Here is a 15,000-nt window from a genome sequence, read left to right on the forward strand (position 1 = left end):
GCAAAACGTTTTTGCTAAACTCGCTTAGTAAAATGTTTCACACATCCAGGGCCGGACCCAGGGGGGGGGGGGTTCCAGGGGTTCCGGAACCCCACCCCTGGAAAAAGCATGTACCTTGCTTTGAATGTTTTTTTTTGTACTAGTTTTAGCACCAACACAATGCTGCTCTTAACCCTCAAAACAAGGCCCAGAATGCACCAGATTGCACAGATTTTAACCGTTTTTCAACAATTTTCCGGGGAGCATGCCCCCGGACCCCCCTAGTTCGCGCGCCTGCTTTGCAGGCGCGCGCTTGTGGCTTCGCCACTTCGCTGATTTGCCCCCCCCAAAAAAAGGAGGACCCCCCCCCCCCCCCTTACAACTCATTTGGTCCGGCCCTGCACACCGACAATGCTTCCTGCGCTTATTGTTAAAAAAACTGGTGGGCTTGTTGTCATGCTTCTGGTTGGAGTGTGGCTTCAAACTACATAGAAGCATTCAATCTTTTTAACGTGCTGTTAGTATCTAAAACATTTAGCCATATAACTACTTCACCTCGAAAGAGAACAAATATTTTTCTGCAACAATACACACCCGCTTTTTCTCCGGTATAGTTGCCCGTACTGATTCGGTAGTTGTCGCTGCTGTCGCTGACGGTGAAGTTGTTGTAGGTGGCGTAACCTTTGGTACCGTTGAACACCATCACATCCACACGCAGTTCATACCTTTGAATAGACGTCAGCAAGTGCAGAGCGTCAAGACCTGGAAAGGCATACTACAAGATGATAGCACTGTGTTAGGGTTAGTGTTAATAACTGATAAAAGATGTGCTTGGGAACCTATGCGAACCTATGTGGTGTTTTTGTCTTATCTGTGAATGACCTAATAAACTTATGAAATGTTATGATCGTTTACAGGCAAGCTGGGTGTGTCAAAGAAAGTGTTCCATTTTAATGTAACATTTGAATGGACCATAATGTGTTGTTATTGGTATTGTTATTGTTCATATAACTCCAAGGGTACGTCGTGACTTAAACACTATCCACACACACAGTACACAACTCTGTACATCAAGATACTAAGGTCATCAGCAGATCGTTTCAAAAAAATGTATGTACACAGAATCTCAGAACATGTGTATGAAGACAGGGGAAGCAGTAAAATAACAGTCATAGTCATACAGACGAATTCCGAAAATAACTCTGTCGGGTTTGTATGGGTTGTGAAAGAGTGAATGCCCTTGCTTTTACTCTGACAAACATTGGAGGGGCCAATCACTAGCGAGGGGCGTGTCGGAAACACGTGGACAGGACAACGTGTGAATTTATTTGTCAGAGGAAAAGCAAGGGTATTCACTCTTTCACAAGCCATACAAACCCGACGGAGTTATTTCCGAAATTCGTCTATTGCAGACAGGACATTTATACTTGCTGGTTCTCTATGGCTGCTAAGGCAAAATTTATCTTAAATAGAGACCCGCAAAATGGTCGTGAGAACATGCTTAGGGTGGACAATGGAGAGGATAACACCAGCAGTCACATGACGTGTACAATTTAAGTCAGACGTCAAGATCAATGACTCAGGAATAACCTCTGCCAAAGTTCCTACCGAGCGTTCTTTTTAATCACGGATTTGCACTCAACAGAACTCTAAAAGAAACTGAAACCCATAGTTATTATTCATACCCTAACTGTCTTAAGGTTTGCTTGGCGTAAGACGTATGGTAGATAAGCAAAACGAATTTAATCAAATGGATAAATTACCACAACTCTCGCCTACGTTCTTCATTTAATTACTTTGTCACAAACAATGATCTTCAACATATATCCTGTAAAACAAACAATGATTTTATACCAGCCAATAACAACGAGACATACCAAGCCAAAACTCCCCCTTTACATCACCAAAGCCCTCCTGATAGTTGACCAAGTTCCTGTAGAAATTAACTGAGCCGTCCTGCCTGCGCTGAAATACCTGTCAACAAGACATGATTATATATCTACAGACACAGTCTCATCAAAGATATAGACCATGCTCTGCGTACATTAGACATAACCAACATAATGGCGGCCTTCCTGTAGATATCCTTTCGCTCACAAATATGGAATGTTGTGTCTTCCATTGCTTTAAGGTACGCTCTTTCTCACGTAAAGCACCACGTGTCTCTCCAGGCTTTCCAACAAAATAAGAGCATCCTTACACTTTGATACATACCAACACAATCACCAGTCTGGCTGACCGCAACACGGTGGCCTAGTGGTAAGGCGTCCGCCCAGTGAGCGGGAGGTCGTGGGTTCGAACCCCGGCCGGGTCATACCTAAGACTTTAAAATTGGCAATCTAGTGGCTGCTCCGCCTGGCGTCTGGCATTATGGGGTTAGTGCTAGGACTGGTTGGTCCGGTGTCAGAATGTGACTGGGTGAGACATGAAGCCTGTGCTGCGACTTCTGTCTTGTGTGTGGCGCACGTTAAATGTCAAAGCAGCACCGCCCTGATATCAATCAATATGAGGCTTATATCACGCGTATTCCGTGGGTACAGTTCTAAGCGCAGGGATTTATTTTTTATTTTTTTATTTTATGCAATTTATATCGCGCACATATTCAAGGCGCATGGATTTATTTATGCCGTGTGAGATGGAATTTTTTTACACAATACATCACGCATTCACATCGGCCAGCAGATCGCAGCCATTTCGGCGCATATCCTACTTTTCACGGCCTATTATTCCAAGTCACACGGGTATTTTGGTGGACATTTTTATCTATGCCTGTACAATTTTGCCAGAAAAGACCCTTTTGTCAATCGTGGGATCTTTAACGTGCACACCCCAATGTAGTGTACACGAAGGGATCTCGGTTTTTCGTCTCATCCGAAAGACTAGCACTTGAACCCACCACCTAGGGGGGAGAAAATTGCTAACGCCCTGACCCAGGGTCGAACTCGCAACCTCTCGCTTCCGAGCGCAAGTGCTTTACCACTCGGCCACCCAGTCCATATCACCCTTTCGTGGTGGACAGGGCGTTAAGCAAACAAACAAACAAACAAACAAACAAACCAGTCTGGCTGTTTCCTGTGCACAGTAGAATTCTTTAACGGAATCAATTTTCCAGATTGACAGTTGTGTCAGTTTTGAAATTAATGCAGAAAAAACAAATCCCATGCTGCAAAGAAATTAGCCAGGAAGAATGCTATTATACTCTGGAATGAGTTATGGTGCTCTTTGAATATGATAGCTTGCTCGTCTAATATACTGAAATTATGAAGGTTTTTATCTCTTGAGTATGTTTACAGACTCCTTTACAAAATATGAGTACATTATGTTCAAAGAGTTTTCCAGGTAAATTACTTTTTGCAGCAGTCTTCAGACTGTACTTTATAGCAAACGGAAGACATCAACTATTCTGTATGGAAAACTGAATGACAATCAAAGAGTGAACTAACGTTTTGCACTAAGAGCTTCACTTTGTTCTGTAGCCATGAATATTCATAGAGCTTTGAAACCAAATTGCTTTCAACACGTGTTCGGGCTGCCCAAATGAATTAACTGATCAATTTGATTGTTCAAAGAGAAAGAACACAAACATAACAGAATACTTGTTCTCCACTGTCCTGACACTGACATATTTTAATTGAAGTTAGGTCAACATCTTCTTTTAATCGGGGAGAACAAGAAGAGCATTTGAAGGAAAACACGGTTTATTGGAGAGAAAAAAAAACATAACTAACAATTATTTTGAAATATTTCAGTTCTCAAACATAAGCACATAAACATAAGCATCAGATACAACACCAACATTACTTGAAACACTTACTCGAAGAATAGTATAAGATGGCTGGTGTCTTGTTGTCAGACCACCTTGTTTTGTCGGTCCGAGGGGAGCCTATCGTCGCAAGGCCGAGGTTGATTAAGATGTAACAGAAGTCGAAATGCTCCCCGAGGACCGACAATACAAATGCTGGCCTGGCAAGAAGCCAGCAAAAATCGGTTTTGTCGTCATTTTGGTAAGCGTAATTAAGTACGTTTACATATCTATATATATTTCTCTCCCTGTACTGCCTACCAGCCATCCCCCACCGTCAGTGTCCTGGTCACAGTAGACTTGTAGGGGTGAGCTGCCTTCTTCAGCATAGATAGTGACAACACCGCTCCTTTTGTTGCTCCGTTGCGCATCCACACAGTCTGTTGGCTGGTTTTGCACAGGCGTGCTTTCCTCAGGCTTGGTTTGTTCAGGCTGGTTTTGTACAGGGTGACAGCTACAGCTACCTATAGAAAAAAGGAAATCTTTCGTTAATTATTGGTTGGAAATTTTGGAAAACAATGATGTCACTGCTATTTGTGTTCCAAAGAAGACTCATTTGCACGTATTTCTGTGTGTATGTGTGTGTGTGTGTCTGTACAAAGGCGACCTTGTGCACTCTTTTGTTCGTATAGGCCGACATTGTGCACTCCTTTTCCTTATGCACTCCTACACTGTGCACTCCAGGTCATATATACTATAGTATTCTTCCTTTCTACAAAAAACTAGAATAAAAGCTTTGCATTGCACAAATGCATCCCGGGCTATCTTTTTGTATCGAATTTAAAACTTGTGCATCTAAGATCGCCGAGTGCACAACGCCGCTTTTATACAGAAAACCTGGGACAGGCTGATCTTTCTTAACCCAGTGTGGGATTTTCAGTGGGGCGACCACCCCCAACCCAGCGCGTCCCCGGGTGGCGGATAGGGGAACGGTCTTCAGATATGGAGATTAGCCGCTTGCGGCCGCGGACCAAACTGGCTCCGGGTGGGATCCCGGAAAATCCTCCCCCCTGTGCTCTCAGGGTAGGACGTACGGGCCATGAGCTAAGGGTGAGGTAACCCCGACAGAAAACCCCGAATGCTGAAGACGGAGGACCCGGGCCGCACGGCGCATTCTAACAAACCACGGGTACACGCACTTACGCAAATGATGACACAATCAACCAGCACAGATGGAAATGGCGCTCGCCCATTGAGGACCCCCCAGGGTGGAGCAGCGTCGGGTCCCATGCCTCAAAGGGACCCAGCCCCAACTACTGGAGCTCCCTCCCGTCCGTCTTGTCACGCCAGGGGACGCGGGAGGAAAGTGACTGGCACCACCACAACCAGGAAGAAACCCAGTCAGCAGCGACCTTTTCAGGTCATGCACTGGAACGCAGAAAGTATCCTGAACAAGAAGACAGAGTTGGAGCATATCCTGCATGAGAAGAACATCAACATCTGCTGTATTCAGGAGACGCACCTGACACCCCAAAAGTCCTTCAAAGTGAGAGGCTACCAATGCCTTAGGTCCGACAGAACAGACCGAAGCAAAGGAGGAATCCTGACCCTCATCAGGAACAACATCAATGCCTGTTTGATAGAAACGCACATGGAGGACTCCAAATATCAGGTGATTCGAATCCAGACGAAGACATCAGAATTCCATCTTGTCAACTTCTACTGCCCCAATGATAGACACCTCGCCCTTGACACGATCCCCGCAAAGGCCTCCAACTTCATCGTGGTGGGTGACTTCAACAGTCATTCACAGAGTTGGGGATATGACCACCTGGATCGGAGAGGAGAAGAGGTGGAGAACTGGCAGGACGACAAAGGTCTCATCCTTTTGAACAGTCCCTTTGACTGCCCTACATTCTACTCCAGAAGATGGCACACTACATCAACTCCTGACCTAGCCTTCTGCACGGAAGACATGCACCAGCTAACCAGCAGAGAGGTCGGAGAACAGCTAGGTGGAAGTGACCATCGGCCAGTCTTTTTGACCCTGGGCATGGAGTCCTGCACTGAAGCTTCCTTCCCACGGTGGAACTACAAAAGAGCGAACTGGTTCCTCTTTAGACACCGCACCAGCGAACTCACCAAAGACATCAGAGTCGAGGGTCGAGACATCAACATGGTGGCGAAGGACTTCAACATGAGCATCCTCAGAGCAGCGCGTGAGTCCATTCCCAGGGGTGCCAGGAGAGACTATAAGCCCTACTGGAGCAATGAATTGCAGGAACTGGATGATGATCTGGCAGACGCCAGAAGGGAAGCAGAAGTCAACCCGTCACAAAACAACAACATCCGCCTCCAGGAAGCCAAAGCCAAATTTCTCAAAAAGAAGCTACAGGCAAGACGGAGAAGCTGGCAAGAGAAAACAAGCTCTCTGAACCTTGAGAAGGATGGCAGAAAGCTCTGGAGGCTCACCAAGCAGTTGAATGATGAGAACACCAGCAGAGGAAAGATCACATTAGAAGAGAACGGGAAGGTGCTAACTGGAAAGCATGCTGCCAACCAATTTGCCGAAAGCTATGCAGCTGAGAGCAACCTCCATGGTAGCCCCGAGAAACAGAGAGAAGCAAGAAGAGAGAAAAGAGAGAGACCTGCCAGACAGTCGACAGTGGACGCCATGAGTCAACCACTCACACTCCACGAGCTGCACTCAGCTCTGAAAAAGTCAAAGGCGAAGAAGTCCCCTGGCCCAGACAGCATCACCAACGAGATGCTAACCCACCTTGGTAGTGCAGCAGAGAACAAGCTACTCGAGGTCTTCAACAGCAGCTGGCAAGAAGGATCGCTACCACAACTCTGGCGAGAAGCGATCATGATCCCCATCTTAAAAAAAGGGAAGGATCCAAAGAAGGCCACCAGCTATCGCCCAATCAGCCTCACCAGCTGTGTTGTGAAGACCCTAGAGAGAATTGTGAACGAGCGCCTCAGGTGGTACCTGGAATCCAGGAACCTCCTCGCCCCTGAACAAGCTGGATTCCGACAGTTCCGCAGCACTGAAGATCAGGTCACTTACCTGGCGCAAGAAGTTGAAGATGCCTTTCAGGAACAGAAGCTGGTCTTCGTCACCTGGATAGATCTTCAGAAGGCCTTTGACAAGGTCTGGAAAGATGGACTCCTTGTAAAACTGCTGAGGAAAGGCGTGTCCAGCAACATGTACCAGTGGATTCGCTCTTACCTCTATAACCGCAGGGCAAGAGTTAACGTCGACCAGACCAAAAGCAAGAAGTTCCTCCTTCGTCATGGCGTCCCTCAGGGCGGAGTCCTCTCCCCCACACTCTTCCTTCTCTTCATCGACGATCTGGTGTCTGAGATGCCCAAGGGGATCAAAGCTGCTCTCTACGCAGACGACCTTGTGATCTGGTGCAAGGAGGAGCACGCAAGTACTGCCACCTACAGAATGCAGCAAGCGGCAGATAGGCTGAACGCATGGGCAGAAGATTGGTGCGTCTCCATCAACAAGGAGAAATTCTCCACCACCCTATTCACACTGTCGCCAAAGCAGAAAGCCGGAACCATTAGGCTTGGTGGAACTCCTCTGAGAGAGGATGAAGAAGCAACGTACCTTGGTGTCACCTTTGATAGACGGCAGACCTGGAAACTACACATTGCACAGGCAGAGACGAAGGCCCGGCGCAAGCTAGCCATACTCAGGAAGCTGGCAGGTACCACCTGGGGAGCGAACGAGAAGATACTGAAGACAGTATACCAGGGAACAATCAGACCCCACCTCGAGTACGGCTCCACAGCGTGGTCAACCTCAGCCAAGACAAACCTGCAGACCCTTGACCGTGTGCAAAACCAGGCCCTCCGACTCATCACCGGTGCAATGAAATCCACGCCCATCAAGGAAATGGAGAAGCTTACCACCATCCAACCCCTCTGTCAGAGAAGAGAAGCCAAGACTATGGTACAGGCCGAGAAGCTCAAGTGCCTACCCGACCACCCCATGAAGCACAGACTGAGCAACCTCACCAAGAACCGGCTTAAACGGAGCAGTTTTGTACACGAGAGCAAGAGACTTTCTCGACAGTACAAGGAAGTCCTTCCACAGAACACTCTACCTCTGACTCAAGAAGAAGAGGAAACCCCCAAGGCAACAGAGAAACCAGGCATCCAGATCTGCACCAGTGTTCCACATGTTACCTCAGGAGAAGATCAGAATGACACAGCTCGACAGGCACTCACCTTAGCCCTGATCGACGAACAGTACCCAAAAGAGGCGTGGATCCATGTATACACCGATGGATCAGCAACTAACGCCGTGCTCAATGGAGGTGCAGGCATTCTCATCCAGTTCCCTGGGGGACATACAGCTACATCCAGCGTTGCCACTGGCAAACACTGCACAAACTATAAAGCAGAAGCAGAAGCTCTCATGCAGGCCGCCTCCTTCGTTCAGGACTCCGCAGACCCTTGCTACCAAGTTGTCTTCCTCTAGGACGCCCTTTCAGTCCTTCAGGCCCTAGAGAACGACAAACTCCCACAGCTGGCCAAAGCATTACAGATGGTCAGACAAACCAGAAGAGTTGTCCTCCAATGGATACCAGCACACTGTGGGATACCAGGAAATGAAAGGGCAGATGAGCTGGCAAAAGAAGGAGCCGTGGAAGACCAACCTGAAAACAGTGTCAGCTTTAGTGAGCAGAAGACAATCATCAAGGCATTGATGAGGCCAAGGACAAACAGAGATGACTACCACACAATGTCCAGAGAGCAGCAAGTCAACCTCATCAGGCTGCGTACTGGCCACAACAGGCTCAATGCTCACATGAACCGAAAGTTCAAGCTGGCGCCATCACCAACCTGTGCCTGCGGTCAAGAGGACCAAACAGCGGAACACATCTTACAGCGATGTCCCTTACTAGATGAGGAACGAAAAGAAGTGTGGCCGTCACCAACTCCCTTGCAGACCAAACTATACGGCAGTCGACAGGAGTTGGAGAAAACGACAACATTTATCACCAGTGCTGGACTGATTGTGTAACCTCTGCGAACGCCAAGAAGAAGAAGAAGATACAGAAAACAACCAAAATGTGTCTGTCAAAGTTTTCTCAATCTTGTGGGTTTTTTTTTTTAACTTTAAAGCTTTGAAATATATTTGCTTGACCTCAATACAAGATGAATATACGAAATATTGTTAATAGCTGCATTTTCGTGCCCTTTTTAATGCAGGAGTGCAGAAGGTCCTTTTATACAAATACAAGAAGTGCATAATCAAACAAGAATACAAACTATACATTGCACAAAGGCATTACGGGCTATCTGTTGGTATCGATTTTTAAACTTTTACATCTAAATTCGCCGAACTATTTGATTGTTAATAAGGAGTGCACAATGCCATTTTTATACAGACAACCAAAATGTCGTGGCGGTCAAATAATTTTTTAAACCTTGTGTTTTTGTAGTTGTTGAGCTTTGAAATGTATTTACTTGACCTCAAGACAAGATTAAGTAAGGAATATTGGAAATAGCTGATTTTTTCTAGCACTTTTGAGTGTAGGCGTGCAGAAGGTCGTGTTATACGAATACAAGGAGTGCATAATGTAGAGCTTTACTAACAGCACTGTGCACTCCTGGCCGATATAGTATATTTGTATTCCTTTCTACAAAAAACACACGAATAAAAGCTGTACATTGCACAAATGTATGACGGGATATCTGTTGCTATCGATTTTTAAACTTTTGCATCTAAATTCGCGCAGATAGTTAATGGTCAAAAAGGAGTGCGCAATGCCGCTTTTATTTAGATGACAACCACAATGTGTCTATCAAATATTTTCTTTTCAACCTTGCATTTTTGTAATTTTGAAACTTGTTAATGTGTTTGCTTAACATCAAGACAAGATGAAATAAGAAATACTGTAAATAGCTGCAATCTTTACATGCGCTTTTTAATGTAGGAGTGCAGAAGGTCGTATTATACGAAAACAAGGAGTGCAGAATGTTGAGCTGTACGAACAGAAGTGCCTATGATGCAAAGTAGTGCAGAATATCGACCTATTTTTAACAGGCAACAGAACGGCGTGTGGTACGAATATAAAATGAATGTAAAATAAAGGTTAAATATGACTGTTACACAAAGCTACTTTCCCTACGTTAAAATTTCTTCTATCGCCCCCATACTAGTGCTATGCAACTCTAAACTAAATATAATAATGTTTCACGGCCGAAAGAACTTCTTAAGAGATTTAAACATTCAAAACTATTACAATTTTCTTCATAATGACTGTAAAGGGAGAGAACTCCGCACACAGACCACTACAAAGATTAAGTCTCCACGAACAAGAGCTTCATACGATCGGGACTGCTCTTTGTAGCCACCTTTGAGATGTCTTCCTGGGGTGTATAGCACTTCTTTGGGATAACTACGGTAAGGGTAGCTCTAATTTAGGTTAGCTGAGCAATATGCATCAGCCATTCCGTTCAAATCGGCCGTAAACCAGGCCAGGTGGGGTCAGCTCGTTACTCCCCCGGCTCGTTACTCCCCCGGCTCGCTACTCCCCCGGCTCGTTACTCCCCCGGCTCGCTACTCCCCCGGCTCGCTACTCCCCCGGCTTGTTACTCCCCCGTACACAGAAAATGACTGGATAACCCTGTGATAGTAAGTTTGCGTGAAATTTTTTGCCTAAACACTTGAACATTTAAGACTCTAAAACACAAACAAGTCATTAGGTTTCCTTGTTAAATTCTCCTTGTTCCGTATGGGCTGTTAAGGAGTTTGACCTTTTGAGATTTAGCAAACAGTCAAGTACTGAATTTCAACGTTCTTTCTAAAATCACATTCCCACGCACGTATCATCGTCAAGTAAGCCTGAACACGTTTCATTTAAAACACTCGAATTGTGACAGTGAAGCTTTAAAAAAGGCAATTACATGAAACCGAATATGCCGTTTTTTCTCATGCTTTGACAGTACAACACACCACAAGTATCAACTTTCATGTTGACGGTAAAAACACCAATGCAAGTGCAGGTGACTTAAAACAGGATTTTCCTTGTAGAAACAAAAGCCTCATTCACATCTATGTTCACATGAAGACGGCTGCCAGTGACTATTCAGACTACACCCCGATGAGGAAACATCGTTTGAAGTGAAGTTATTCTTGAATTTTACCCTTTAATAATTGCAACAGCACACACTATTGTACGGGTTTTTTACCCGGTAGAATATATCGGTATCCTATTAATCTACCAGGTGTCGCTGCACCGGATCGGCTCTCTTTACACTACAGGTAGAAATTGGGGCAATGGGAGACTGAGATACCCCATAGATTTCTTAACGAGTATAAAGCTCCCCAATTGGCTAATACATAACTTGGTATAAAACGCCCCAAAGTGCGCCGAAACTGACTTATAACTCGATAGAATCTTCCGGTATTCTTATAAAGACAATAAAAAACAAAACTAATCACATGTTTGTAAATCAACAAAAAGAGTTTTTACTTTTCTATCAAGGAGGGTCAATTGTGTATAGCATAGGACACACAAAAATATACTGGATTGCAAGACAATTTCGACGCATTGCAAAATAAAGTTGTAATTAAGTTGTTGTCAAAACAAGTGAGGTTTGATATCTGTTCAATGAGAGTTTGTGAGAAAAAACGCCGTTTGCATGCCTATTCGGATGGCGTGGCAGGGATGTTGTTACAAATTCACACCTATAGGACAAATGTCCTGAGCTCTTCAGCATCAATAGGACATCTGACCGCTTTCAGAAATTTCAAAAGGACATCGTAATTTTGTGAAAAACACTGTCCATGGAATGGCTCCAAAATCATGTGTGCACACACATACACACATGCTTCAACACACACACATATACATAGTATTTTCACCGAAAAATTTTGCATACATTGTTTTATTCATTTAGTTTCAAATAGGACACACACAACAAGTCGCGTAAGGCGAAATTACTACATTTAGTCAAGCTGTGGAACTCACAGAATGAACCTGAACGCACTGCATGTTTTCACAATGACCGTAGTCCGCCGCTTGTGCATAACGGAGTGAAACTGACGAGCCTGTTCAGCGCGGTAGTATAGTGGTTTCGCTGTGCTGCATAGCACGCTTTTCTGTACCTCTCTTCGTTTTAACTTTGTGAGCGTGTTTTTAATTCAAACATATCATATCTATATGTTTTTGGAATCAGGAACCGACAAGGAATAAGATGAAGTTGTTTTTCGGAAATTTAATTTTGATCATAATTTTTATATTTATTTTCAGAGCTTGTTTTTAATCCAAATATAACATATTTATATGTTTTTGGAATCAGGAAATGATGTAGAATAAGATGAACGTAAATTTGGATCGTTTTATATAAAAAAATGTATTACAATTTTCAGATTTTTAATGACCAAAGTCATTAATTAATTTTTAAGTCACCAAGCTGAAATGCAATACCGAAGTTCGGCCTTCGTCGAAGATTGCTTTACAATAATTTCAATCAATTTGATTGAAAAATGAGGGTGTGACAGTGCCGTCTCAACTTTTACAAAAAGCCGGATATGACGTCATCAAAAGTATTTATCGAAAAAAAGAAACATACGTCCGGTGATATCATTCCCAGGAACTCTCATGTAAAATTTCATAATGATCGGTCCAGTAGTTTGGTCTGAATCGCTCTACACACACACACGCACAGACAGACAGACACACACACACACACACACACACACACACACACACACAAACACACGTACACACATACACCACGACCCTCGTCTCGAGTCCCCCTCTATGTTAAAACATTTAGTCAAAACTTGACTAAATGTAACAAGTCGCGTAATGCGAAAATACAACATTTAGTCAAGCTGTCGAACTCACAGAATGAAACTGAACGCAATTTTTCAGCAAGACCGTATACTCGTAGCATCGTAAGTCCAACGCTCGTGGCAAAGGCAGTGAAATTGACAAGAAGAGCGGGGTAGTAGTTGCGCTGAGAAGGATAGCACGCTTTTCAGTACCTCTCTTCGTTTTAACTTTCTAAGCGTGTTTTTAATCCAAACATATCATATCGATATGTTTTTGGAATCAGGAACGGACAAGGAATAAGATGATCATAATTTTTATATTTTTAATTTTCAGAGCTTGTTTTTAATCCAAATATAACATATTTATATGTTTTTAGAATCAGAAAATGATGAAGAATAAGATGAACGTAAATTTGGATCGTTTTATAAAAAACATATTTTTTGTACAATTTTCAGATTTTTAATGACCAAAGTCATTAATTAATTTTTAAGCCACCAAGCTGAAATGCAATACTGAAGTCCGGCCTTCGTCGAAGATTGCTTGGCCAAAATGTCAATCAATTTGATTGAAAAATGAGGGTGTGACAGTGCCGCCTCAACTTGTACAAAAAGTCGGATATGACGTCATCAAATGTATTTATCGAAAAAAAGAAAAACACGTCCGGGGATATCATTCCCAGAAACTCTCATGTAAAATGTCATAAAGATCGGTCCAGTAGTTTGGTCTGAATCGCTCTACACACACACACGCACAGACACACACACACACACACACACACACACACACACACACACACACACACACACACACACACACACACACACACACACACACACACACACACACACCACGACACTCGTCTCGATTCCCCCTCTATGTTAAAACATTTAGTCAAAACTTGACTAAATGTAAAACAGAATAAAAAGAATGAAAAGTAATTTATTTGAAATCAAATAAACATATAATATAAAACAAGTCGCGTAAGGCGAAATAACAACATTTAGTCAAGCTTTTAATCTTTTTTTTCGCAAGAAGGAAGAAAAGTATACTATATAGCCAAATAATATAATATAATACAGCTGGAGGGCATATGCAAATGGAGAAATAGAGAGAGAGAGGGAGAGAGAGAGAGAGAGGGAGAGACAGAGAGAGATAAAGAGACACAGAGACAGAGACAGAGAGGTCGAGAGAAAGACAGAGAGAGAGAGAGAGACAGAAAGAGAAACAGAGAGACACAGAGAGAGAGACGGAGACAGACACAGAGTGAGACACAGAGAGAGACAGAGAGAGATAGAGACACAGAGAGACAGACAGAGAGAGATAGATATAGAGACAGAGAGAGAGAAACAAATGCACAAAGTCAAGTTTTGACTAAATGTTTTAACATAGAGGGGGAATCGATACGAGGGTCGTGGTGTATGTGTGTGTGTGTGTGTGTGTGTGTGTGTGTGTGTGTGTGTGTGTGTGTGTGTGTGTCTGTGTCTGTGTGTCTGTGTGTCTGTCTGTGTGTCTGTCTGTCTGTCTGTCTGTCTGTCTGTCGGTCTGTCTGTCTGTCTGTCTGTGCGTGTGTGTGTGTAGAGCGATTCAGACCAAACTACTGGACTGATCTTTATGAAATTTGACATGAGAGTTCCTGGGGATGATATCCCCGGATGTTTTTTTCTTTTTTTCGATAAATACTTTTGATGACGTCATATCCGGCTTTTTGTAAAAGTTGAGGCGGCACTGTCACACCTTCATTTTTCAATTAAATTTATTGACATTTTCGTAAAGCAATCTTCGACGAAGGCCGGACTTCGGTATTGCATTTCAGCTTGGTGGCTTAAAAATTAATTTATGACTTTGGTCATTAAAAATCTGAAACTTGTAATTTATTTTTTTTATATATAAAACGATCCAAATTTACGTTCATCTTATTCTACATGATTTTCTGATTCCAAAAACATATAAATATGTTATATTTGAATAAAAAACAAGCTCTGAAAATTAAAAATATAAAAATTATGATCAAAATTAAATTTCCGAAATCGATTTAAAAACAATTTCATCTTATTTCTTGTCGGTTTCTGATTCCAAAAACATATAGATATGATATGTTTGGATTAAAAACACGCTCAAAAAGTTAAAACGAAGATAGGCCGTACAGAAAAGCGTGCTATGCAGCACAGCAAAACCACTACCGCGCTGAACAGGCTCGTCAGTTTCACTCCGTTTTGCACAAGCGGCGGACTACAGTCATTGTGAAAAAATGCAGTGCGTTTAGTTTCATTTTGTGAGTTCCACAGCTTGACTAAATGTAGTAATTTCGCCTTACGCGACTTGTTTTTAATGTGCTGGCAAGTAAACATCACCTGCATTGAAGTCGATTGAATTTGTCTTAACTTTTTGTGTAGCCGCACGGTGCGAACAAGAGTGGCACTCATGAGAAAAGAAACTAAGATGTACCCATCACTCTCTCTCTCTCTCTCTCTC

General features: G+C 43.4%; 1 protein-coding gene across 1 annotated transcript; it reads right to left on the minus strand.

Moving 5' to 3' along the window:
• Positions 1-573: 573 nt before the first annotated feature.
• On the minus strand, positions 574-4,245 carry LOC138955953 (ryncolin-2-like; the record flags this gene model as incomplete). The annotated part of the gene is made up of 3 exons (XM_070327445.1): positions 574-741; positions 1,857-1,953; positions 4,043-4,245. Coding segments are annotated over 3 exons (468 nt in total), but the record flags the coding sequence as incomplete, so codon positions are not given.
• Positions 4,246-15,000: the final 10,755 nt, after the last annotated feature.

This window comes from Littorina saxatilis, unplaced genomic scaffold (genome assembly GCF_037325665.1).
Source record: "Littorina saxatilis isolate snail1 unplaced genomic scaffold, US_GU_Lsax_2.0 scaffold_2545, whole genome shotgun sequence".
NCBI lineage: Eukaryota > Metazoa > Mollusca > Gastropoda > Littorinimorpha > Littorinidae > Littorina > Littorina saxatilis.